At 40.2% G+C, this 27,911-nt stretch overlaps 1 protein-coding gene across 1 annotated transcript in view; it reads right to left on the bottom strand.

Annotated features, from left to right (window-relative positions):
- Positions 1-14,608: 14,608 nt before the first annotated feature.
- The window catches only part of NWD1 (NACHT and WD repeat domain containing 1), a 79,444-nt gene continuing 66,141 nt past the window's right edge, over positions 14,609-27,911 (bottom strand). Inside the window, exons 14-18 of the mRNA XM_036734938.1 lie at positions 27,520-27,674; positions 25,973-26,249; positions 24,485-25,035; positions 20,484-20,589; positions 14,609-14,904 (exon numbers count right to left, since the gene is read on the bottom strand). Of these exons, the coding sequence (XP_036590833.1) occupies positions 14,609-14,904; positions 20,484-20,589; positions 24,485-25,035; positions 25,973-26,249; positions 27,520-27,674 (1,385 nt within the window). The remainder of the gene's footprint in view (positions 14,905-20,483; positions 20,590-24,484; positions 25,036-25,972; positions 26,250-27,519; positions 27,675-27,911) is intronic.

Genomic DNA, 27,911 nt, shown 5'->3' on the forward strand with positions numbered 1-27,911 from the left:
AGATCTACAGTGTCTTGCACTACCTAAGCAGAGCAAGGAGCACCACCTTACCTGATAGAACATCCTAAATAGCTCTTCAGTTCCTACTTCCTCTCATACTCTCATTGTTAAAGCAGGTGCTCCTGTGGAAAGAGGTAAGCCTTCCCCTTCATGTGTACAAAATAAACTGGGGGACCCAGGAGAGCACTACCTGGGGGATTTAGGAGAGTCCCCTTGTACCTCTTGAGTTGAGCCAAGTCCTGAAAGTAACTATGGATTCCAAGAAACAGGTGAGGAAAGAAAGTATTCAACCCCAGGACAGTCTGAGCAAAGGTGGAGAGGCAGAAGACTGAATATTGGATATAGGAAACAGCAAGCAGGCGGAATATGTGAGTGGAAATAGAGGTTGGAGCTAGACTGTGAATGAATTTAAATACTTGCCAAATGGGTGTGTATTTAATCCTAGAGACAATAGGGAGATACTAAAGCTTATGGAGGAGAGTGACACCTGTGTTTAAGAAGATCAATTTATTATCACTGTGGAACATGAATTAGAGAGGTAAGAGACTGTTGCAGGAGTCTTCCTCAGAGGGATGAAGTTCTGAACTAGTGCAGGGAATGTGCAAGTGGAGAGAAAGGAATTACATGAGACTCCTTGGTAGTTGCAACTATAGAGATGTTTGTTTAGTGTCTCTAAGAATAAAGCACTAAGGCCTCAATTGTTTTACAGAAATTAAAAAACAATACTATGGCATTATAATCGGAAACCCCAAGTCTCCCTTGAATTAAAGACTTTAATTACAGTCTTCCTTATGTAATGGTGGTCTGGCCACGTGTACAGAATGCCCCAGATGGTATTGCCTTGGGGAAACTATAGAAGATGCATGTACGTTCTGTAACTATAACTCCAGATGTTTATTGACTGATGAATTGGTTCTGATTAGCTAGCTATGTGTTGAAGAAGAGCCTCTTTGGTTGGCTGTGAAGACATTCAAAGAAGCCTCTGAGCTTCAGCAACTTTCTATGTCTCATTTGGATTCTGCTCACAGTAAGAGACAATCAATAATGAGAGAGGCGAGTGGGGCATTCTCCCCTCCAAGGCTATTTGGCCCTATGAAAGGACCCCAGTCTTTGCCCTCTGCAAGAGGAAAATTGAGGTCCCCTACTATTATAGTTTCACTGTTTTCTCCTGTAACTGACTTAACCTTTCCTTTAAGAATTTAAATGCTGTGTTATTTTGTGCACATGTGTTCAGTATGGGTAGCATTTGATTGTCTATGGTGCCATTCAGCAAAACATAGCTTCCCTGTTTATCTCTTTTAATTAGGTCTATTTTTGCTTTTGCTTTTCTGAGATCATTATTGCTATCATTGCCTTTCTTTCTTCAGCTGAAGCATAAAAACGTATGCTCTAGCTCCTTATTTTTATTCTGCGTATATCTTTGTCTTTCAAGTGTGTTTCTTGTAAATAAAATATTGTTAGATTCTGGTTTCTAATCCATTCTGCTAACCTCTTCCACTTTATGGGTGAGTTCATCCCGTTCATATTCACAGTTAAGATTGCTAACTTTGTATTTCCCTGAATCCTGTTCTCTTATACTTAAGCTTCTCTATTTTAACCCTGTCCCTTCACTTTTGCTTCTGACCACTGTCTTCCTTAAACTATCCTCCTTCTGACTCTCCTCCCTTCTTCTCTCTTAACTCCTTTCCCTCTTATTTCTATGTGAGATAAGAAGAATTTCTGTACATAACTGTTTGTATATCTTCTTTGAACTGATTTCATATAAGAATGAGATTCAAGTATTTCCTGCTCCCCTGCCTCCACTGCCTCCTCCATTGTATAAACTCTTCCTTCCCTGCCCCATTTATGTGAGATAATTTTCTCCATCCTTCTGCTACTTTCCCCCACCCTACCTTTTCCCAATGCAAAAATCCTCTTCCTTGCCCTTCCATTCTTCTTTTAATATAAGCCAAATATAATAGAATCACACCTAGGTCTTCTATATAATTAAACTCTCTCTAAGAATCCTAATGATATAAAGTTCTGAGAGGTTACATGTATTATCTCTCCATATAAGAATTTAAATAGTTGATTACTAAATTTTGTTTAGTCCTTTATGATTTCTCACTTGTTTACCTTTTTATGTTTCTCTTAGTCATGTGTTTAAATGTTATATTTTCTATTCACCTCTCGTCTTTTCATCAGGAATCTTGAAAGTCTCTCTGTTTTGTTAAATGTCCATTTTTCCCCCTGTAGGATTATGCTCAGTTTTGTTTGGTAGATTATTCTTGGTTGTAATCCTAGATCCTTTGTCTTCTAACATATATTCTAATAAGCTCTACTTTTCCTTATAGTAATGGCTGCTAAATCTCATGTGACCCTGACTATGGCTCCACAGTACTTGAATTCTTTATTTTTAGCTCCTTGTAGTATTTTCTCTGTGACCTGGAACTCTGAATTTTGGGTATAATATACCTAGTAGTTTTCATTTTGGGATTTCTTTCAGGAGGTGGCTAGTGGATTCTTTCAGTTTCTACTTTGCCCTCTGATTCTAAGATATGTGAGCAGTTTTCTTTCAAAATTTCTTGAAATATGATCTCTAGGCTCTTTTTTTTTGTCCATGGATTTTAGGTAGTGCAAAAAAAATGTTAAATTTGTTATTTATTTTAACATTATTTTTTAAAATAATTTTGAGCTCTGAATTCTCCCCTCCAGTCTCTCCCCTATCCATTGAAAAGGCAAGCAATATAATATCAATTATACATATAAAATCATGTAAAACATAATATTTCCATATTCACCATGTTGCAAAAAAAGCTAGAAAAATAAAGTGAATAAAGTATATTTCAATCTGAACTGAGAGTTCATTAGTTCTCTCTGCAGGGGGATAGCATTTTTTATCATGCACCCTTTGGAATTGTCTTGGATCATTGTATTAATCACGTAGCCATATCTTTCATAGTTGAACATCATTATAACATTATTGTTACTGTGTATAATGTTCTCCTAGTTCTGTTCACTATACTTTGCATCAACTCATGTATTTCCCAGATTTTTCTGAAGCTATCCTGCCTTGTCATTTCTTATAGCAATACAATTAGTATAGACATAGTATATACAATTAGTATTCCATCACAATCATATACCATAACTTGTTCAGCCCTCCCCCAATTGACAGGCATTCCCTCAATTTCCAATTCTTTGCCACCACAAAGAGCTGCTATATTTTGTACATATAGGTTCTTTTTCTTTTTTCTTTGATCTCTTTGGATTACAGACCAAGTAGTGGCATTGCTGGGTTAAAGGGTATGCGTGGTTGTAGTCCAATAATTCTTAAATTGTCTCTCCTGGATCTGTTTTCCTGGTCAGTTGTTTCTCCAATGAGTTATTTCATATTTTCTTCTTTTTCAGTCTTCTGACTTTATTTTATTATTTCTTGATGTTTCCCGAAGTCATTAATTTGTGTTCTGTCAACTTTAATTTTCAAGGAATTGTTTTCTTCAGTAATGTTTTGTTCCTCTTTTATGAAGCTGTTAATTCTCTTTTGATATCTTTCTTGTATACATCTGATTTCTTTTCCCTTTTTTCCCCTCTGCTTCTCTTATTTGGTTTTTAAAATACTTTGGTTTTGCTCTTTTTTTAACTTTTTCTTTAACTCTTCTAGAAATTCTTGTTGGACTTATTCCAACCTGAACTTTTCTTTGAGGTTTTACTCGTAGATGTTTTCAAGTCATTCTCTTTTGTGTTTGTGTCTTGAGTTTCCCTTTCACCATAGTAGCTCTTTATGGTCAGGTTCTTTTTTTGGTTGTTATTTGTTTGCTCATTCTTTCAATCTGCTTCTTGACTTTGGACTTTGTTAGGGTTCTGCTCTGGATGTCTGTGCTGAGCTTCTGTCCTTCTATACCTTTCTACTACTTTCTCGGCTCAGTCTGGGAGCCTACGAGCTTTCAGTGCTTCTGAAATGGTGTGATCTAGGTAGATATGTGTTTATTGACCTTCTAGCCTGAACTTTGTAAGTTCCTCATCTAGGTCTGGGTTTGCTGGCTTGTGTTTCCGTAGACTGCTCTGTAATATTAATTAAGGTGGGACTTTTTTTACTGTTTTCTCTTTTAGAATGTTAAAGTAATCAAATGCCTTTGATTAAGCCTTACTAGGTGCAAAGCCCCAGGCCCACACCCTTTTACCTGATTAGGTGTTAATCCTTCCGAACAGAGTATAAAAACTCAAAGGTTAGCATTCTGTCTGGGGTTCTCAGTCACTGGAAGAGTGGCGTGGGACTCTGGGCAGCCATTTTAAGAGCCCCCAGCTTGTAAACCCAGATGTTGATGCTTTCCTAGTAACTATGAATTGTGATTTGGTCTGTTTATATTGGGTATGTTTGTAATTTGTTTATATTTGCTCTGAAGTTCAGGTTGCTGGCTTTTCTTCCTGAACTAAGTGAATGATATTTGTATGTTGGATTAAAGTAAGATTGTTAACCCCTTAACATTGCTTTCCTTAGTAAAGCAGATCAAAAGAACCTGTGCTGGCAGCTCTTGTTGCTGGTCTTGTTGGGTCTTACACCCCACAATAGCTGCTAGCCAAATTGTCGATACATGCTCCTACCCAGTTTGCCCACTGGGAGGTTCTGTAGGTTCAGAGTGACTGAACTGCTGGCTCTCCTTTTGTCTTGGTGTCCTGCCCCAGTTACTCCACTACAGTCTTACCTCTTGGGCTAAAGGATACAACAGAGTTCCTGGGCCCAGAGACATACACCTGCCTTTCTGGAACTTGTTCTGTGCTCAGTACTCAGGCAAGGGCCCAGCTTTATAGCATCTTATGCATCCTCGATCTGTGACCCCAGACAGCGTAATGGGCAACAGAGCTATCAGATGGCAACCATTTCTGTACCTAGTGGTAGTTCAGGGATCCCCTGGGATCACTTTCTACTGTGGTGCTCTGTCTCAGCCTCTTTTCCATCTCAAGGCACTGAAATACTCCCTATATCTGCCCTGTGTGCTCCTGGCCAGCCCCTGCCTTAATATTGACAGAACTCACCATCAGCCTTCCTAAGCTGATCGGGGCTAGAAAAATGAGTCACTGACTTTTTCTTGCCTTTTTGGATCAGAATTTGGCCTGGCTCATTTTCTAGGTTGTCATGAATTATGTTAAATGTTTGTGGTTTATTCTTGCTATATATTCAAATATAACATTGTAAAATCTAATTGACATTAAGTCATTAAATGGTCCCTAATAGAAGCAGGAAAATACAGCCAGTTGCAGGGTGAAGCCATGGCAATAGAGAAAAAAATAATACCAACCCTGATAATACCATAGCACTCCGAGGGGGCAGCATAGCTAGCCTGTGGGAGAAAGAGCCTCAACATACTTGCCATACTTGAATAGAGGACAATTTCAGGGAGGGATCTTTATTCCCTAAAACTAGTATTATGAGAGTTTGGCTTATTTATGGTAACCAGACATAGAGGGAGGTAATGTCCTCTTGTTTAATCCCTTTTTTAAAGAAGTATATCTTTGTGAGAATCCTTAGAGGGAGTAGTTTAAGAGAAAATAATTAGTTTGAGGAAGATATTTCTCCCAGTGTGCCCAAACATTAACATCACTGTTGTTCTGTTCGGTAAATGAAAAACCATAAACTTAAATTATGCCTTTTTACTTTGTCTTTTGTTTCACAGCTTCCGGAAAATGTAATTTGGAAGCTTTTAAGGAGACAATAGATATTCTGATTAGCAGAAGAAACTCTAAACTTCTCACTAAGCAGAAATACTTATATATCAGTAAATTGTCTCTGATTAGAAATAGTGATTGGGCTGGGATATTATTAGTTTAGGGAACTCCGAGGTGAAAAAAAACTCCCTAAACCTTCACTGCTATTTATAGTTTTAGAGAGGTACCTATTTCAACAATTCAGCTAGCAGCTGCTGTGGGGGTGAAAAACCAACATGAGCCCAACAACAAGAATGCTGCAAGCCCAGGTTCTTTTGATCTGCTTTACTAAGGAAAGTAACTTTAAGGGGTGAACATGCCTCACTTTAATCCAACATACAAATATCATTCACTCAGCTCAGGGGGAAAAGCCAGTACCCTGAGCTTCAGAGCAGATACAAACAGAGCAAGTAAACACAAATCAACAGACAGATTTCTGTCTGACAAAATCACAATATACAGTTACCAGAGAAGCATCAACATCTGCATTTTCTTCAAAGCTGGGGAGCTCATAACAATGGCTTGCCTAGAGTCACGCACCACTCCTGCTGTGGCTCAGAGCTCCAAAAGAAGAAGCCGACCCCTGGGTTTATATGTCTTGTTCGGGATCAAAGGTGAGTCACACATGCAACTTACCCACGTGACCTAAAATCATCATGAAAATGCAACTTAAACCCACGTGGTCTAAAAGCCTCTGATGTCACAAACATGTCACTCAAACCCATGTAAATTAGGCTTTCCCTTGAGGCAAGGAGGTCATCAAGGACTCCTAATTCAATCAAGGAAACAAAGGCCAAACTCTTCAAGGGCACTTGGTTGAACTAAGTGCTGAGAGCCCATCTTGATTCCCAATACAGCACCTCAAGCAGAAGTTTTCAAAGTGTGGTCCAAGACCCCCCAGAGAATCTCTGAGATACTTTTAGGGGGTTCTTGCAGTCAAAACTATTTTTATAATACTAGATGTTTTTTATATTTAGAGTGTTTTCATTTCTGATATGGCAACTATAAAAAAAATAACCCATGTTAACAAAATTTTTGTGAGAGTCCTCAAGAATTTGAGTGAAAAGGTGTCATGAGATGAAAAAATTTGAGAATCACTGGCCTAAAACATTGAAAGATTGCAGTTAGTCAATAAATATTTGTTAAGTGCCTACTATGTGTGAGGCACTGTGCTAAGCACTTAATAAATATTGTTTAGTCTTCACAATAACTCTCTGAGATATTATACCTATTTTACAGATGAGGAAACCGAGGCATGTAGAGGTTAAGTGATTTGCCAGGGATCATACAGCCAGTAAGTGTCTGAGGCAGGATTTGAATTCAGGTCTTGCTGACTCCGAGGCCCAGCGTTCTATCCACTACACCACCAGCTGCCTCTTGAGAATGTACCATATATGTTAAAGCTGAAAGTGACCTCAGAACACAGAATATCAAAGCTAGAAGGGATCTCAGATCATAGACTTGTCAGAAACAATGGGAGGAGTTTTGTTTCCACAGAATTAAAAGTACTTCCCCCTGCTTTAGCAGAATGTAAGTCAGGTGACTGGTTCTAATCAGAGTTGTGATCTAGCAGAACCAGACTTCTGATGGGGTGAAAGGTTATAGGCTTGTACGCACGTTTAACAAGCTGTTTGAGGGGGGCATGATGTGGGCAGTTCAGGGGGTTGCATCTGGCCAATGGAGAACAAGGCAGGAAATCTGAATTCGAATAATATAAAAAGGCAGGCATTTGTCTGAGTCAGCATATTCTCCATAAGGGAGGTACCTCAGTGGGACGGATAATTGTGAAGACTTCACAGGGTATGTCTTATGGAAAGGTTTTGGGATTTGGCCTTGTAATTTTGGAAGGCATGCCCTTCCCCATCTCTCTCTCAGATGTTAGAAGATAATGAACTTCCTGTGAGCTATTTGTTCTCTGATCCAGGAAGGGTCTCTCCTTCCCCCACCCCATTTCTTCTCCTAGACTTTCAGACGCCACCCTGGCAGTTGAGTTCTGATAGGGAAAAATCTGAATGGACCGGATCAACCTTGATCCTCTGCCTAGTTTTCACACCTAGACTGTAAGCCCACATCCCAGCCAATGGTGAGAAGGGATAGAGGTGGGTGGGAATATTTTCATTAAGACTATAAATTAAGACAGGTTCCCTTTTACCTCGCCTCCTCTATTATGGAGGTGTGCCCAAATCTTGCAAGGTTTGTAGAATAAATTTACTTTGTTTCTCTTAAAGATGTCTCTCCTATTATTTAAAAATTCTGTCCCATACACTAGAAATGTAGAATAATTGGTTAAAATAAAAATGAAAACTTTCCTGGTTTCACAATGAGTATTGTTCTTTGTTTAGAGTGAGCACATTTCTCACAGACTGTAGAAGAAACCTTTTAGATAGGATGGCTCAGAATTATAGCCCCTCATGGATTGGAAAGGACCTCAGAAGGGATCTAGTCCAACCTCTACCTGAAATTCCTTCTGTAGCACACTTGCAAGGAGTCATCTTCTCTTTCCTTGAAGAGGTCTAGCCATGGCTAACCTCCCGCTTCGTAAGGCAACCTATTCTTCTTAGAAAGCTCTATTTGTGAGGAAGCTTTTTCTTTATGCAGAACTAACAGTGGAAAGTCCAAATCTCTGTGTCTCTCCTCCGATTCTGATGTTTCTGGGCAGATTCAGAGGGACTCAGTGGAAAGGGAAATTTAGAGGTGTGTAGGTCAGAGACCACTACTCACATTAAAAATAGAGACCGTTCCTGAGAGAAGGCAAAAAGGAATTTTATTGCTTTCTCATGAGAAAGGATACCACCCAAGCAGGGGTGCTTTAATTATGTTTTACATTTATTTGGTCTGAATAAATGGGCACATCCCCTGAACAAAGTATAGGAGAGTGAGTACAAAGGACTCAGATGGACACCAGACCTTTTATTGGCTTTGCCTTCGAATCTCCCGACAGGCTCTTCATTGGCCAGATACAACCCCCTGACTGCTGATGTCATGCCATCCTCAAATGGCTCGTTTAAGCATGTGTACAAGCCTCTGACCTTTCACCCCAGAGCGTTGATTAAAACTAGTTCTAACCAGTCACCTGACTTACATTTCTGCTAAAGCTGGGGGGTGGGGGGTGGGGGGAGGAAGAGGAAGGCTTCCAACTCTGTGAAAACAAAACTTTTCCTCCGTCTCTTACAGAGGGCAGTCAATCAGCAGGTGGTCTAGACTGCAACCTCCTAGTGCTACCAAGGGCCTTGTGGTTAGGAAAATGTGTCAACACTGTGTACCCCGATTACGAAGTTTTCTAAACTGGTTATGATCAGTAGAGTTTTGCATTTTTTGCCTAAATGTAGTTGACCAAACCAGTATTAAGTACACGAGAACTTTCCAGTGTCAAACATGGAATCACTTTTGTTAGCCAAGGCCTAGCTAGCCTAGCAATAGGCTGATCCTCATCTCTTCCACCACAAAAAAAATTGATAAGATGCAAATGACTCAAGAACAGTAAACATAAAACATCTTAAATGACCCATTTTACTCATAGTCTCAGCAAAACTATCCAAGCAATTCAAAGATCGTGATCTCCTAGCTTTTTGTCTTTTATTGTTCTGCTGCAGGATCTACCTAGTGGTAGTCATTTTCTCCTCTAAAAAATAACATTATTAACAATTTTCTCCCATTTGGTGGTCAGCAACCAACCCAGAGACTTTTAAACTCTCAAACCTAGGAGATCATTACCAAAGCTGAAAAAAACCATTTCTCAGGCTCTCTGGTTGCTGGCCTATACCCAGGGAAGGAAACAAAGCGGAAGGAGGTGACCAGAGACTCAGGCTTGCACACTCGTTCCCACTCTTGTACTGGGAACAATCCACAGTTGTGACTGGATGATGAGAGGAGAGAGGAAGATTTCTCTTACCCTTGGTGGAAGTTCAAGGGAGAGAAAGTACTGTGCTAGGATTGTCCCAAAGAGAAGGGGCCAAAAGAGAAGAGAGCCATTTCCAGAACTCTTCTTACAGACTATTGAGGAGACAATTTCTTCCACAAGAGTCTGGCCCTACTGACACTCAGTGACATGGCATCTTCAACCTAGCCCACTAGTCACATTGACTTATTAGGGGTTTCTGTGTCATCCCAGCTTAGTACACATCCAGCTGAGTGGGATGGTGAAGCCCTCTCATGGAATCTGGATCTCGGCCTTTCTGTGAGTTGAGTGGGATGAATGGGGGGGAAAGGACTTTTCAGCATGGCTCAGAGCTTCTGATTGTCATCTAGGCCTAAGTTTCAAGTTACTACCTGTAGGAATCCAAAACTTAGAGTGGCCCGGAACCTCCCCACTGCACCCCACCCAGCACCAGCCTCACCAAATAAGGATAAAAGTGTTTTTAAGAGTTGGCATTGGCTAAATTGTACCTGGGGTAGTAGATTTCTGTGTTTAGATTGTGAACCTGAACTCCACCAATGAGAGTAAAAGGTAAGTGGTAGGGTGGGGGTTGTTTGCATTAGGGTATAAAAGCTAAGTTCTGCCCTCTGGTCGATGCCTCTCCCTACCAATTGTCTGTTGGTTTAGAGACCGCCCTTTCCCACGGGATCGGAATAAAATTCATTTCTACTTTCTACTTGAGAAGCCTCTGAGTTTAATTTTGAGTGAAGTTGCTTTCCCACATACAGCTCTCAAGGATGTGGCCCTTTCTTAGAAGGGTCTATGCTTTGTAATTTCATCAAGTGAAATGGAGGACTCTTGATAAAACCCCACTACAAAAGTTTGAAGAGAGGACCTCTACAAAGGTGGTGGGGGAGGGGCGTAGGAAGTGAGGAGAGAAAAGGTTTAGAAGGGGGGGGGGATATGATAGAGAATCAATTAGGCAGGAGTAAAAGGACTGCCTTGCTGCGGGGGAGGGCCTTTTGGGAACACAGCACAGGTTTGTGATTTCCTCCTCACACTCATTGCCCAATGGCCAGCCTTCTAGTGATGAGCCTCTCTGGATTTTCCCATGTTGATCTTGAATATCAGGTGCATGATAGCCACCAAACTCATACTCAAAGCCTCTCCAGGTAGGTAGCTCCTTCTAAAGCTTTGAGAACCTGCAGCCACAAGGGTGAAGTACTAGAGGAAGACTTAGTGGAGGTTATACATGACAGCATGGCCAGATTTTGCTAATTAAAAAGATTTCAGTTTTCTGAAAGAGATTTGGAGTCAGTAGAACTGGGATCAAATGCTAGTTCTACTGTTGACAAACTGTGTGACTTATTGAAGCTGCTTCTCCCTCTGAGCCTGTTTCCTCAAATAACAATAATAATAATGATAGTTTTATGACCTTCTTCACAGGGTTGCTGGATTAAACAAGATAATGTATGTGAAAATGCTATAGAAAAGTCAGCTCTTACCATTATTAGCCCTTGTATATGATGCCTTAAATCCTTAAAGGCAGTGAGATGCTCAATATATAAAATGCTGAAAGATTTTCACTCAGAGCCATGACAGCTGCTCTTGTTGAAAAGGAATGTGGCCTAATTAATAAGGGCTGGAGCTGAAATCAAGAAGACCTCATTGTGAATCTGGCCTTGGAAACTTACTGGACCAATTAACCACTCTTGGCCTGGATTTTCTCATCTGTTAAGTGAGATAATATTAGCGCCTTCCTTCCAGGGTTGTAAGGATCACATGAGATAATTTATGTAAAGTACTTTGCCTTACCATCCCTCTCCTAAATCCGCTCTGTCTCCTGGGTTTTCACAACACCATTCTCTCTCGATTCTCCTCCTACCTGTCATCATCCATGTCATGTCCCCTAATGATTATGGTCTATCCTGGACCCTCTTTTCTCTCATTTCATCCTCTCTTCCATGCGTTCTCTATGGGTTCTTCTGTGGGTTATCATCCCTAGAGAGATGACTACAGGATTTATATACATACAACCCTAGTATCTCTGCTGAGCTCCAGGCCCTCGTCACTATCTAATATACGTTTCCAATTAGATATTTCAAAGGCATCTCAGAATCAACACATTCAAAACAAGATTTATTTTCTTTTCCCCAGAGCCTTTCTTTATTCCTAAATTGTCTATTTCAGTTGAGGAGGCCACCATCCTTCCAGTTACGCAGGTTCACAACTTCAAGTCATACTCTACCCTTCCCTCTCCCCAGTTTTAATCAGTTGCCAAGTTTTGTTGGCTCTGCCGACACAACATCTTTTGCATCTGTCCTCTTCTCTCCATTCACATGACCACCACCCTAGTTCAGGCCTTCATCACTTCTAGCCTGCACTATTAGAATAGTCTCCTAATTGGTCTTTCTGCCTCTAGTCTCTTCTCTCTAGTCTCCAATCCATACACAAAACAGCCAAATCAATATTCCTTAAGCACAAGGCTGACCCTGTCACTGCCATGTTCAAGAAGCTCCAGTAGCTTCCTGTTGTCTTCAGGATCAAATATAAACTCCTCTGTTTAGCGACTAAATTCCTTTGCAGTCTGGCTCCAGTTTGTAGTTCTAGGCATATTGTATGTTACTCCCCCTCTGTGCATTCTATTTTTTCAGTTAAACTGTCCTGCTTGCTTTACTCTTCCGTGTATACAGTATTCCACCTTCTGTTTCTGTACCTTTATGTCCTAAGTGCCTACAATACATTCCCTCCTTACTTCTACCTGTTAGAATCTCTAAATTCCTTCAAGGCTCAGTTCAGGTGCTACCTCCTACCTGTGGCATTTTTTAATCCCTCTATATGCTAGTACATTTCCTCCAGAAATTACTTTGTCTGGATTTTGTATTTCTGCCTACTAGGAAGATAGGAGTTGGAACAATACAAATACAGCTTTGTGTTTGTTCCTCTTCATAGTAAAATGGCCCTACCTTGAGGGAAGGTAGTGTTTGGTTTTTGTCTTTGTATCCCCAACACCTACCTTAGTCCTTGGTACATAATAGAAGCTTAATAATTGCTTATTGAGTAAGAGAAACGTCAAGTATTATCACTGTTCTTACAATTATACTTTTTTTTAATCTACTCTCCCTGGTAACAGTAGGGCTTAGCCTGAGTTTTCTTAAATTCTTCGGTACTTTTTCTTGTTCTGAATTCTTCGATTCAGGTCTCTCATATGGTAAAGTAAAGCCATAATAACCATTACAGGATGCAGGAAACAGAGAAAGCAATGCCGCTGTAGACTTTGATTTATTTGGTGTTCTAATGCTCAAGATCAATGTACACTTCTGCAGTATCTTTTGTGTCCTTTTTTGAAAAATAAACATCATCATCATAATCGATAACATTTTCTTTCCCAAATTCTGTTTTCCAGCTCTACAGAGAAGGAAGGTTGGTGCAGTGAAAGGAGCCCTAGGCTAGGCATCTGGAGACATGGGCCTTAGCACTGGCTCTGCCGTAGAGTTGCTGTGTGCCATCAGACAAGCCCCTTGCCCTGAGTCTTATGTCTTTCATAAGTAAAGTGAGGATCTCTGTGGTCCCTCCTTGCTCTTGGTCCATACATAATTTTGTGAAATCTCTGGAGAAAAAAAAAATTCCAGAGCATCTCTTTGTGTAGATAAACAGCCTACCTATCATGTGTTAGAATAATCAGAGTTTTAGGAAATTGAGGCAGGGGACATTAAACTAGAAAACAAAATGTAAGAAAAATGTTCCCTCAAAAAGCATAGCTTCCCAGACTGACTTCTGAGGAGCAGTGGTTGGAGTGATTTATTTCCTTTCTGACCTGTGTTCCTCCTCCTACTTCTGAACCCTTTGGAATTGGAATCCCTCTTATTAGGCCTAGGTTTTGTGGTGCTAACTTGATACTCTTCTGGGCTAAGATCATTTTACAAAAATGTCATGTCAGTAATACTCTTGGAATTCTGATAGGCAAATACTGCTGCCAGCATCATATAGGAGGTGAATTGTTAATACTATGGGAATGTAAAAGCTTTTCTCATTCCAAAACATTTGTTTTCAACTTTAAAATGATACAGTGTTAAATTAACCTATGTGATTCTAAAAGCTTGTGGAATGTATTCCCTTTTGATGACCCAATATCTACTATTTTTACCTCTTGGTGAAGCATGTAACCAGTGGGACCCAACTCCCTAATTAACACTAATGAAATTTGCTGGAGTAAGACGAAGCAAATTTATGTGAAAATGTGGCCTCTAGCATCATGAGGGAAGCACCTCTAAGCTCTGGGTTCTCTTCCCCTTAGCACTAATCCTTGGAAACAAGTAGGGATTTTTTGGAAGGCCATGCATAAAAATGGAAGCTGGATTTCTAGTGTTTCACTGTTCAGCCCCACAGCAGCAGATGGTGTGAAAGCAGGAAGATACTGTAGCAGCTTGTTCGGCCTGGCTCAGAAATCCTGCCGTCTGAAAAACACGCATCTCCAAAAGTGATAACTAGCAAAGGGTTCATGGTTGGAGGAAGGGGGAAGGGATGATAAAATGACTCCTTGTTTTAACTGAAGGTTAGATAGATTTCGGGGAAAGAGGTGGTCAAGCTAATCAGTGCTGATTAGGGCAGAGTCCTTACTAGAATGGTATACTGGATTTAGTAAGGATACCTTGGCTCAAATCCCAGTTCCGCTGCTTACTACCTGTGTGACCTTAGGCAAGTCACTGCTACTGTTTGGACCTCAGTTTCCCCATCTGTAAAGTAAAGAGATAAGAACTAGATGACTTCTAAGGCTTTTTCCAGCTTCAAAATCCTATGATTTCAGTCCTGTCTACTATGGTGACTAAATGGAAGTTATTTTACCTTTGTGTTGCAAACATTAGACACAATGCCTTGTACATAGTAGGTGCTTAATAAATATTTGTTTAGTAAATAAAGAAAAGGGTCCAATGATGATATCCTAGTCACAGGTCTGAACTGAAATGAATATCATAAGGAAAGAGAATAATTTGAAAAACAAAGGACAGACCTATCTGGAGTGCTGGGATTGCCCTTTGAATTCTCTTTGTAATACCTCACCTTCTGTCATATGATCACACAGACCTGAGAGATCTTGTTGGTACTGTTTGGCTTTTCTTCCACTCTTTCTGAGCCACTCTGATGTTTTCTTACCACCACTAGAGTCTCCTCTTGCTTCTTGGTTTTGATAGTACATGCTGCCTTGATGTTCTTGAGGGGGTCATAAGAGGAACTTATTGGCTGAGGGCAGTGGAAGCGCTCACGGATGAGATAGCCATGTCTCGTTGTTGCAATAAACCCATCAGCCGTAGAAATAATTTTATTTACTGTTGCACATACAAACTGAACAGCCAGCAGGGAACCTGTGGACAAGTTAGGAAGACACAAATGAGGAAATTACAGCAACAAAGAGGAGCGGGGTAGGCAGCACTGTTCCAGGCATATCGCTAAAGACAGAGCTAAGAACCCACGCCACTTCCACTTCTTTGATTGCTGTATTTTGCATTGTAACAGAGGCAGCACAGGTAGTGGAGAGAGTGCTGGGCTTAGAGTCAGGAAAACCTTGGTTCAAAACCCTTCCTTTGATGTTTACCAACTATTGGACTGTGCCAATTCCGTAGGACTTAACTACTAAGTCATAGATGGCAACAATCTATTTTGATGGAAGGACTTCCCACACTGAGAGTTCAAATCACAGATTGTTCACGTATGGTAGGCTTGAGTTAATGATAACCATTACTCTGGCTCCAGAACAACAAATCTAAATGTATAGAATCTTAGAACATCAAAGCTAAAAATTTCCTTAGAAAGGGATTTGACAACACAAAATCACAGAATCTTGTTGGAAGGGACCCCCAGCACCGTCTGGTCCAACACATGCTAGAGTAAGAATGTCTTCAACAACATACAGAAGTGATCTCTCACACTTTGCTATGTCACTGGCCCAGCAGTATAATTTGGGGATACTTCCTCAGGCTTTGTCTGGAAGTATGCAAAGCCCATGCCCCTCATATGCCCCTTGAAAAATGAATACTTTATTAAACCTCCAAAGTCTTAGACTCTTAAGATGTCAGAATTGGAAGAGACCTTATAACATAAAATGTTAAAGTTGAAAGGGTTCATAGCACATGGAATGTTACACATGAAATTATAAAGCATAGAAAATTCGGGGTAAAAGGACTTTGGAACATAGAATGTCAGAGGGGAAGGAATCTTAGAAAGCATCTAGTCCAATCTCTTCACATTTCAAAGAAGAAAACTGAGGTCCAGTAATGGGGAGGGATTTGCACAGGGTCAGGTACCTATCATGTTTTGAAAAACTTAATTTGCATCATACAGATATTCAAATATGGTCACAGTAGGCACTCAATAAATGCTTGTTGAATGAATGAACACTTATTATAGCTCAGTACTCTACTGAACCATTTGTTCAATGGATTGACCATGGAAGGATTTGTGCATCCTCTAACCAGATCTCATTTAACAGTTTTTCCAACTGCAAAGTGCTGCCTAACATAGTCTTGTTATATCTAAGGGGAGTTTATCAGGATTATTAAAATGGTAATATTAAAGTATTACCAACATGCCTCTATTCTCCCTGAGTTTCCCTCACACTAGAGAGAAAAAGAATAGAGGTCCCAGACTTGAAGGCTTTTCCCTCCTTGCCACAGGAGCATGACAGACATGGAACTTAAGGCTCAGATCCATGGTGATGAAGATTTGGCCCATTACTGTGTAAATAAAAAATCCCAGCAGGCTGCCAAGTAGCCAGAATTTATTCAGCCACTGTGATATTCCAACACATTCTAAAATTTTACAATGCTCATAACCACAGGCACTGAGCATTTTGCAATAAAATCTTACCAAGCACATTTCTCACAAGAACCCAGTGAAAAATGGTATTATCGAAATGATGAAGTTCAAGACAGGAATTACTTTACAACCTGTGTGGAACCATTTCTCTGGCCTCTAATGTCTCTGAACTAAGATAAGTGAGTTTTCAAAGAGCCTTTTCCATGTCTGGAAAAGGTTCTTTGAAGATACAGTATAAAATGTTAGCATTAAAAGAGAGACAGATTTTTACTTTTAAAGTAAAGGAGAGGGGAGGCAGAAATGAGGACAGTTTCACAGAATTGTTTACCCTCGTAGCACAGCTACACTGCCTGTCAGCGATGTCACTGTGGGAATTTCTATGTTAAGTGAGGGCTTAGACCAGACTTAGACAAAACTATCAAAATTGTAGATGGACAAAACTGGAATCCAAAACTTGACAGGCTGGAATCATCCAACAAACATGCACTACCATATATGGTAGGCACTAGAGATACAAAAATCTAAATGAAATAGTCCCTGCCAAAAAGGAATTCACATTCTCCTAGGGCAGGAGGAGTTCTTAACCATGTATATGTGCGTATGTGTGTTTGATGGATCCCTTTGGTAGTCAGTCTGGTAGAGCTAATGGATTTCTCAGAATTGTGTTTTAAAATGCATAAAATCAAATACATAGGATTACACAAAGGAAACCAATTATATTGAAATAGTTATCAAAATATTTTTAAACAATTTTATGTACTCCAGAATCTTAAGTATTAGGGGGACACAACATGGATACAGATAAGTAGGTACAAAATAGTTTTAGAAAGCACCAGCAATGGTGGGGAGAAGGGTTAGATCAATCAATCAGTAAACATTTATTAAGCACCTACTGTGTGCCAGATGTTGTGCTAAGCTTTGAGGATACAAAAAGAGGCAAAAGATAGTCCCTGCCCTCAAGGAGTTTACAATCAAATGGGGGAGACATCATGCAAACAAATATCTACAAAGGAAGCTATATACAGGATATATATAGTTAAGAGGGCTCAGGGAAGGCTTCCCGTGCAAGGTGGGATTTTAATTGGGACTTCAAGGAGCCAAGTTGATCAATAGTCAGAGCAGGATAGGGAAAGTGTTCCAAGTATGGGGGATAACCAGAGAGGATGCCCAGAGCCAAGAGATGGAGTGTCTTGGTCAAGGAACAGCTAGGAGGCCAGTGTCACTGGATCAAAGAATACATGCTGGTATAAGGCATAAAGGTAAATATAAGGTATAAAAAGACTTGAAAGGGAGGGAACTAGATTATGAAGGCTTTGAATGCCAAACAGCATTTCGTATTTGTCCTGGAGGCAATAGGAAGCCACTGGAGTTTTCTGAGAAGGGAAGGGGAAGGGAAGGACAGGGAAACAGTGACTGACATCAGGGTAGATCCTGAAAGAATTTCATGTAGGAGCTGAAACCTGAACTAAACCTTGAAGGAAGCTAAGGATTCCAAGATGCAAAAATTAGGAAGATATTGTATGAAGGAAAAAGTAAGGAGATTGCATATATAAAGGCACAGAATATAAGAGACAGCATGTTTCAGTATGGAGATAGCTAGCAGGCTGGATCAACTAGAATGATGATATTTAATACAGACAAACATAAAGTCTTACACTTGGGTTAAACCAATCGACTACACAAGTACACAATGGGAGAGACATGTTTAGAAAACAGTTCATATGAAAAATTCTGGGGATGTCAGTGGACTAGAAGCTTAATATGAGCCCACAGTGTGACACCATAACCAAGAGAGCTCTTGTGATCCTAGGCTGCATTTACGGAAGTCTCCCAACAGTAATTGAGCTGCTGCTTCTCACAGTGCCTAGGTCAGTACTAAATTCACTGAAAAGGTTGAATGACCTAGATAGAGGTGGCAGCAACAATAATAAGACGATAGTACAAATGGATTGCGTAGGTCTCAAGAGAGGAAAAGCTGTTGAGGGAAAGTAGTGGAAAAATCATCTCCCTCACTCCTCCTGTAGCTAGATAGCAGAAGAGATAGCCTGTAGGACTTGAAAGCAAGGAAGAACTGAGTTTGAATCCTTTCTCAAGGACTTACTAGCTTTACCACTGGGGGCAAATCACTTAACCTTTGTCAGTATCAATTTCCTCATGTGTAAAATGAGTATGCCCCATAGCACTGATATGAGGATTAAATAAGATTTTATATTGTTCTTGTTTAGTGGTTCAGTCACGTCCATGTTCTCTTGGCAAAGACACTGAAATGGTTTGCCATTTCCTCCTCCAGTGTAGCGCTATCTTACAGATGAGGAACTGAAGCAAATAAGGGTTAAGTGATTTGCCCAGGGTCACACAGCCAGTTGGTCACATTTGAACTCAGATCTTCCAGACTCCAGGCCTAGTGCTCTATCTACTACACAACCTAGCTGCCCCAAATCACATATAGATTACATACGTATATAGCTTTACAAATTTTAAATCATCATAACAAATGTTAGCTATTATCATTATGAAAATGTTTGTATCTTAGATTCTGCAGAGTGGTTGAAGCAATGATACCTTTGTCAAAATGTTTTTCACTGAGAAACAATTCTAGACTTGAAAAAAGAAAGCAATTTATTTGGGAGTCTTCGATATCCAATTTGCATATGGGTTCTTCAAAAGATCTGTGGTTTCATTGATATGAATGTGCCCTTCACCAACATAGAACGTGACCACTACATGCCTTGGCAGTCTATCTTCATGAGTTGCTGTGGTCAAAAGCACTACCTGGTGGCATCCATCCTTTCAGGTGTGAGCCTTTCCAAACTTAGGCAATCATCAGGCATATAGACCAATTGCCAGACCTAACCTCAGAGCCTTTCCAATTTGGTAAGGATCTGCCAGGGCCTGCATTCCCTTGGCCTAGTCCCTGAATATAAGATCACCTCTACTGAAAAGCATGGAATCAGAGCAGGACTTTGGTGAAGGACAGGTATATCTCCACCTAATTTCGTCTTCACAGATGCAGTAACTCTCTAGAAGTTGCCATATTTAGCTAAATATATAGTCTATCTACATTTAGTAATAATAATAGCTAACATAGTTCTTTAGGATTTACAAAGAGCTTTACATATATTATCTCATTTGATTCTCACAACAACCTTGTGAGATACATGCTATTATTATCCCTAATTTCACAGATGAGGAAACTGAGGCACAAAGAGTTTAAGTGACTTGCCTAGGGTCACATGGCTAGTAATAACAACTAACATTTATATGGTTCTTACTTTGTGACAGGCACTGCTACAATTATTATCTAATTAATATAATTGATCCTCACAACTATGTTGGGAAATAGGTGCTATTATTATCCTCATTTTACAGATAAGGAAATTGAGGCAAATAGCAGTTAAACCACCTGCCCACGGTCTCACAGCTACTTACGTGTCTGAGACCAGATTTGAACTGAGATCTTCCTGACTCGGGGCCAGTGCTCTATCCACTGCGCCACCCAGCTGTTTCATGATATGTAGTCATCTGAATCTGTTTGCTTTAAAAATAAAATCATTCTTCACTCAGAGATTCCACTGTTAGGCATATGCCCCAAAGAGATCAAAGGCAGAAAGAGCCTATTTGTAGCAAAGAACTAGAAATAAAATTGGTGTCCATGTATTGGGAAATAGCAAAACAAATGGAATTGCAATGGAATATTATTGCTCCAGATTAAACAATGAAAATGAGAAATATGGGAAGACACTCACATAACGATGCCAAGTAAGTGGAACCAAGAAAACAATATATATTGACCACAACAATGGAAACAATAAATAAAATTAAACTAAATGCTTTATAATTATAATGATCAAACTTAGCCCTGGAAAAGGGATGAGAAAATTCACCTCCTTCCTATTGGAGAGGTGAGGGATCATAGGTATGAAATGTTGCATATGCTGTCAGATTTGCTTGATGTGTCAGGTGGTTTTGCTGAACTTTTTTTCCTTTTCAATCTTTGTTAGGAAGGAAGACTTTCTGCAGAGGGCAAGGAGAGGGAGGGGGCTATATTTGGAAATAAGTGTGGTATAAAAGCAAAAGGCATAAATATAACTTTTTAAAATCTTAAAAAAATATATGTGATACAACTCACCATCAGAAACATTCCAGACTAGAATGGACTGATCCTTTAGCCCACTGTACACATACTTATCATCGTTGGAGAAACAGACACATTGAATTCCTTGGTAGAAGGCACTCTGGTAAAAATTAACAATGAGATTTTGATTATGCCTTAAAAGAAACAAAATGAAAATGATAGCTAGAAATCCAGCCCTGAAACATTTAAGCACTGACACAGTCTTGGCACAGTTTGGGATGGAGCACTCAGTCCCACTGAGAAGAAGAGTAGTTTCCTGTTTATACAACACTTTAAGGTTAAAAAAACTATTCTCACAACAATCCTAAGATTGTACCACTATTATTTTCCCAGTTTACAAATAAAGAAATTGAGTCACAGAAAGGCTAAATGACTTGCCAAAGGTCAGATATTTGGTTAACATTAGAATTTTAACCTAGGCTTCCAGTGCTCCTTCCATTGACCATGTTGCCTCTCAAGGAAAGAAACCCTCCTATCTGTCTTTGGGATATTATAGCACACTGGTAGATGCGTAGTGTTGTTAGTGTTCAGTCGTTTTCAATCGTGTCCAATTCTTCATGACCGCTTTTGGCAAAGATACTGGCATGGCTTGCCATTTCCTTCTCCAGCTCATTTTACAGATGAGGAAACTGAAGCAGACAAGGATAAGTACTTTCTTTCTCAGGGTCACACAGCTAGTGTCTGAGGTCGGATTTGAACTCAGGAAAATGAGCCTTCCTCCAGGCCCAGCACTCTTGCACGATGGTGCCACCTAGCGGCCCAAATACATAGTAGTCATTACTTAAATACATAGTGCTAGACTTCCAGGGGTGGAGAACCAGTCTCGAGGCTGCAGGTTCCCCATCCCGATAAACTACAAGGTGCTTAAGAGACCTAGGGACATTTTGGGTTAAGTAAATAGCATATTTTTCAAGCCAATAAATGTAGGTGAAAGATTAGTGGCATCCCCCTTTGTTCTTCTGTCTTTTTTGTTTGCAGATATGGATCTATATTACACCATAAGTTCACTACAATATAATTACTATAAATCTGCATCACTTTATTAAGTGTTACCACGATTAAGAAAGGCAAGGCAATTGAGACAGGGGAGCCAGAAAGCTGCTGTTACTAACAGTAGTGCTGATGAGTGCACTACCACTCTCCCATTCTAAAAACTATTTGCTGGCAGCAGAAAATACCAGGTAGAGCCAGATCCTCTGGGATGGTTCACCTAGGCTGGTCTGGCATACTGCGGTTGCAATGCTGAATGAGCTGTAATGAGTAAGATGATGAGGGCTTTGCCCCAGGGGACCAAAATATAGAAATCTCTGACAGAAATTACAGTCCTTTAACAAAATAAAAATATCACTTTCAGTTCTTATCAGCTTCCTTATACCTCCACTCTAGGTGTCTCAACCCTAGGTGAGGTCCATTCTTCTTTGCTCTCCAACCAAATTTACCTTTAAAATTTATTTGAGGATGTTTTTCCATTTCTCTGGGCACCAAGATTGCTAGTAATGGATATGATTACCCTTAAAGGAGAGAAAAGAGCAGTAACTCATTCTCCTGTCTGGCAGAGCATTTTAAATCAACTTCAGTGGTTCATTCTGTGTTCCCCTGGTTTTTTTTCTTAGAGACAATGGACCAGGCCGTGTTGTAACCTACCCATGATCATAAGCACAAAGAACTATAATGATAATGACTATGTCATAAGGTTACCAATAGCTACTTTCTTGACCTCCGCTATTCTTTCAAGTGTGTCTGGGTCAGAGTTGGCTGGTACAGAGTTGAAAGCCAACATAAGTCCTGATAGTAAAAGAGCACTTAGCTGCCTTAATGATTTCAAGTCACCATGTCCAGATTAACTGAATTTCAAAGTACTGAAAGAACTGGCATATATTATTGCTGAGTCACTGTCTGTGATCTTTGAAAGCCATAAAGGATGGGAGATGTGCCACACTGACTGGTAAAGAAGTGTTATCTCAACTTTCATAAATGGGAAAAAAATGAAATCTGCAAACTATGGGCCAGTGAGCTTGATTCCTGGCAAAATATATTATTAAAAGGTATGGTTAGATGGAATAATCCCAAAGAATTAGCATGACTCATCAAGAACAGGTTATACCAGACTAACCTCATTCCTAATTTTGACTGGATAACTAAAATTTAGATCAGGCAAGTGCTATAAATATAGTTTATCAAGATTTTAGTAAAGCATTTGACAAAGTCTCTTATGCTGCCCTTGAAAAAAGAGGGGAGAGATGTGAGCTATACAGTACTGTAGTTATTATTCAGAACAGGTTGAAGTCAGACCCAGGAAATCATTAAGGATTTGATGTTATTTTGGAAGGAAGTCTCTGGTGGATTGTCCCAAGGGCCTATATGCTTGGTCCTGTCGTTTGTTTTTTCTTTCTTTTTTTTTAATCAATGACCTGGACAAAGGTATAGATGGTATGCTTATTAAATTTGCAGATAACACATAAGTGGGTAATGTAGCTAAAACATTGAATGGCAGAATCAGAGTCCAAAAAGCTAAAACATTGGACCAAATATAATAAGATGAAATTTAGTAGAGATACATTTAAAGTATCATGGTTAAACACAAAAATCAATTGCACAAGTAAAAGGTTGATGAGTGTGGCTAGAGAGTTCATCTGAAAAAAAATTTGGCACTCTCAGTGGACCACAAATTCATTATAAGTCAGTAGTATAATATGGCTGTCAAAAAGAGCTAATCATACATCAGGCAATGTTAAGAGGAACATAGTTTCCAAAAAGAGGGAACTGATAGTCTTGCTGTCCTGTGCCCTAGTCAAATCACCTCTGAAATATTCTATTCAATTCTGGGAGACACAGTATAAGGAGAACATTGATAAGCTGGAGAACATACAGAGGAAGTCAGCCAAGATGGTGAAGATCGTATTATATGATGAGATCACCTGGAAAAAAAAAACTAGGGCTGTTTATCCTGGGGAGAGAAAATGTAACAGGGATATGATAGCTGTCTTCGAGGGCTTTGTTATAGAAGAGGCATTAAACTTGCTCTCCTTGGATGCAGGTGGCACAACTAGGAGCAATGGGAAGAAATTATGGAGGCAGACAGGGTTGACCTAGGGGAAAACTTCCTAATAATTTCAGCTGTACAAAAGTAGAATACAGCTTCAGCCTGTAGTGCAGTAACTTTCAGAGGGGGTCTTTGAAAAAAAAGTCTGAATTATTACCCTTGTTTAGGTTTTAGAGAGGATCCGTGATCAATTCAATTAAAGTTAAAAAAACTATCAAGTGTTTACTGTGTGCAAAGCATGGTGCTAGAGTCTGGAGGCATGATGACAAACAAGTAGTACCTGCCCCCAAAGAGCTTACTTGCTATTTAGGGTATGCAGCATGTACACAGATAAGCAAAAGGATCACAAAGTGAAGCCTACAAGGAGCCTTGAAGGAAGGTAAAAGATCATACCAGTTGGACTAGATAACTTCTGAGATTATGTGATTCTGTGACCCTTTCAAGAGGGCAGCTAAGCGGTGCAGTGGATAGAGAGCCAGGTCTGGAGGAAGGAAGATCATCATCCTGAATTCAAATCTGGCCTCAGACACTGACTAGCCATATGACCCTGGGCAAGTCAGTTCACCCTCTTTGCCTCAGTTTCCTCATCTGTAAAATGAGCTGGAGAAGGAAATATATCTGCCAAGAAAATCCCAAATGGGGCCATGAAGAGTCAGATACAACTGACCCTTTCAGAGTCTAAGGGACCCTGGCAGTGAGTAGTTGCACAGTTTCAATGTCTCAGCAAATCAATGTTTGTAAGTCATTTAACCTCCTATCTATATGGCAGGGGAAACAGTATTTATGCTACTATTTTGTGAGGATTTTGAGGAAAACGCTTTGAAAAACATAAAACAATACAAAAATGTGAACTGCTACTCTTTTTACTACTGCCATCATTATTACTATCCTTTTCATAACATGCCTGCTCATAGCATTCTTAGGTTCTCCACGTTTCAGGATTAAGGCCTACCTCAAAGGTCAGTGTATGTCTCCACTTGCAGAGCTCTAGGTCCCAAAGGTACAGTAAAGACTCCTGAGAACTGCTTACTGCCCATTGCTCTTTGTGGCTGACTTCTAAACAAGTAACTTTGCCCTGGGGGGCTTCCAACGGGAAAACTTTGGACTTTGCACACTCATAAATAAACACTTCTCCGTTGGTCATGCCATAGACCACCCGGTAGTTGGTGAGAATAGCTATACTTGATATCACAGCAGGAAGCTGAGTATAAAAGGTGTATGTAGGTCCATCGATGACCGGGCAGGGATCTTCTGGCCTAATGTCCATCACCAGTACTATGTTGTCATATGCAATGACCAGCCGTTCTTCCCCTCGGCTCAGGGCCATGCATTTGACAGGCTTCTTAGCTTCTGGAGGTGGGATGCACATTACATCCTGCCTGGAGTTCAAGGGAAACACTAGGACTGTCCCAGAGATCAGCCCGGCGAAGAGCAACTTCATCTGCTCAGCGACTTCCAAACACTGCACTTCATTTGAAGCATCTAAGATATCATGGTCTTCCCCTGAAATAAACAGTCTTTGCATTAAGAACAGCTTTGTTCTTGAGAGGGAAAGAAAGAATGCTAGACTAAGAATCAGGAGACCTGAGTTCTAGTCCTGACTCTGCTATTAACTTGCTTATATGACCTGGGACCAACCAGTTGATTGCTCCAAACTTCAGCTTCTGACAAGAAGCCTGACATTCTGTATTCTAAGGGCCCTCCCAGCTCTGACATTCTACATTCTAAGGGCTCTCCCAGCTCTAACATTCTGTGTTCTAAGGGCCCTCCAAGCTCTGACATTCTATGTTCTAAGGGCTCTCCCAGCTCTAACATTCTATGTTCTAAGGGCCCTCCCAGCTCTCACATCCTGTATTCTAAGGGCCCTCCCAGCCCTGACTCTGCTACTAACTTGCTTATATGACCTGGGGCCGACCAGCTGATTGCTCCAAACTTCAGCTTCTGACAAGAAGCCTGACATTCTGTATTCTAAGGGCCCTCCAAGCTCTGACATTCTGTGTTGTAAGGGCCTTCCAAGCTCTGACATTCTATGTTCTAAGTGCTCTCCCAGCTCTAACATTCTGTGTTCTAAGGACCCTCCCAGCTCTGACATCCTGTATTCTAAGGGCCCTCCAAGTTCTGACATTTTGTGTTCTATGTTTTAATGTTGTTTCTAGCTGTGTGTAGCTATGTTCTATATCCTAAGGTTCCTCCCAGTTTTGACATTTTATGATATATATGGTGTGGTATATCTGGAATACCAGGTTTGGAGTCGGAAGATCTGAATTCAAATTCTGCTTCTGTTACTACTTCTGTGACCTCTCTAGTGCTCAGTTTTCTCCTCTATAATATGAAAAGGTTATATTAGATGGCCTCTAAGGTCCCTTTCAGCTTTAAATCTCTGATCCTATGATCTTGTGATTTGCCTGTCACTTAAACTTTCATATGGCATTTTACAAACCTTCCACAGAATCCCAGACAGTGATTTTGTTTTTGTCTCCTATTTTGGGGAAGTATACATAGTTTCCATTGTGAGACACTGCAGCACAGCCAGTTCGGTCCAAAAAAGGGGATGAAAGTTTATGTTTCCGGGTATAAGCAAGATCCCAAACTCTGAATGATGATGAATTCCTGGAGGCAGAAACCAAAGTGTGCCCGCAGCAGGCCAATATATTCACTGAGGTTCCCATGCCATCAAAAATGTGTAGAAGGGTCCCCTGGTCCGACAGACTCCATACCTGAGAAGAATCAAGGATGGAAGTAAGCAGAATTGAATACTCTGTTAAATGTTTGAACACTAGAATGCTGTTCAATTGTGTATATGGGGATTTCAGTGAGGCGTTTCCGGCTGAGAGCTAATGGAGCAGCCTGGATCAGGGGATGAGTGAAGCACAAGCTTCTTGTCAGGGATGAAGAGAAGGAGAAAAGCATCAAGAAGGTTGCATATGTATCAGTGGGGTGATTCCTTTAGAAAAATGGGATAGGGGTGTATGAAAGGCTTTGCTTTGGCATCCTCAGGGAGCCATCAACAGCCAGCCCTTCTCCCTCCTAGCCCTGACTCTCTGGGCCAGTGATGTCAAACTCAAGGAGAAAAGGGGGCCACTAAACCATACATAAGGATTGTGTACACATATTGACTTAGAAGATCACATATTAACATTATTTTTGTTCTATTGCAAAATTTTGTTAAATATTTTCCAATTACATTTTAATCTGGTTGAGACCTGTGGACTGCATGCACCTGTATGTGTGTGAGGCACCTCTGCTCTGGACCCTACCCAAACACTACTGGGATAAAGCCCTCACTAGAAGCCACACTGAGAGCCCCTGCTTCATCCTCATCCTTATCATTACCTGTCCTTTTCCTAATCTCAAATAGGACCCTTGAAGGGTAGCAGGTCACTAGACTCGTATCTGGTCCAGAGCAGTGTAGAGGAGGCTAAGGACAGAGAGGCAACATGATGTTGTGGAAAGAGGGCCAGATTTAGAGTCAGGAGGCCTGGATTCATTAGCTCTAATGCTAGTTGTGTGACCTTGGGCAAATGATTTTCCTTCAAAGCTTCAGATTCTTCATCTACAAAATGGGGATAAATAATACTGATACTACCTATCTCCTACTATTTTTGTGAGGATCGCATTTCATAAACTTTAAAGCGCTGTAAAATAACTGAAAGATCTCTGGAGAATTATTGGATGATAGTAGTTCCAGTATTTTTTTAACATAGAAGAAAAATCAGACTGAGAGCCAGGAAACTTGAGTCCTAGTCTCTGTTACTGACTTGCTATGTGACAAGGAAATCCCTCTGGGACTCATTTTTCCATCAGTAAAGTGAGGAAATTATACAAGACAACCTCTAATCTCAGTTGTAATTTTTTGTGGTTCTAAGATTCTAGAAAAACACATATAAATGCACCAGGACCAGTTATAACTGTTCCACCATGTCCTCAGTCTGTGGTCCTTGAGAAGCCAATGTCAACCTGGAGTACCAAGCATTCTTGCTCTCTTACCTGGATGAATGCATCAAGAGATCCAGTAATAATCACATTGTTATCAGGACCAATAACAGCTGCTTCCACTATGTTCTCATGTTCAAGATCTGTCGCCATGAATCTATGAAATCCCTTTGAATCTGCCAAAAATACTCGAACATATTTTCCAAAACCTAAAGCAATAGTTCAACAAGTTAACTCGGTAGATAATAATAATAATAATAATAATAATGTTCATATTGCATTTTAAAGTTTGCAAAGTGCTTTACAAATATGATTTTGTTAAATGCTTATTAAGAACCTGTTATGGAAGGGCAGAGCCAAGACAATAAAGTAGGAGAAAGAAATAGAGTGAGCTCCTCCCCAAAAATCCTCCAGATCTAGAAAATGTACCAGATATACTAATGAAT

The sequence above is a fragment of the Trichosurus vulpecula genome, chromosome 1, assembly GCF_011100635.1.
Source record: "Trichosurus vulpecula isolate mTriVul1 chromosome 1, mTriVul1.pri, whole genome shotgun sequence".
Classification (NCBI taxonomy): Eukaryota; Metazoa; Chordata; class Mammalia; order Diprotodontia; family Phalangeridae; genus Trichosurus; species Trichosurus vulpecula.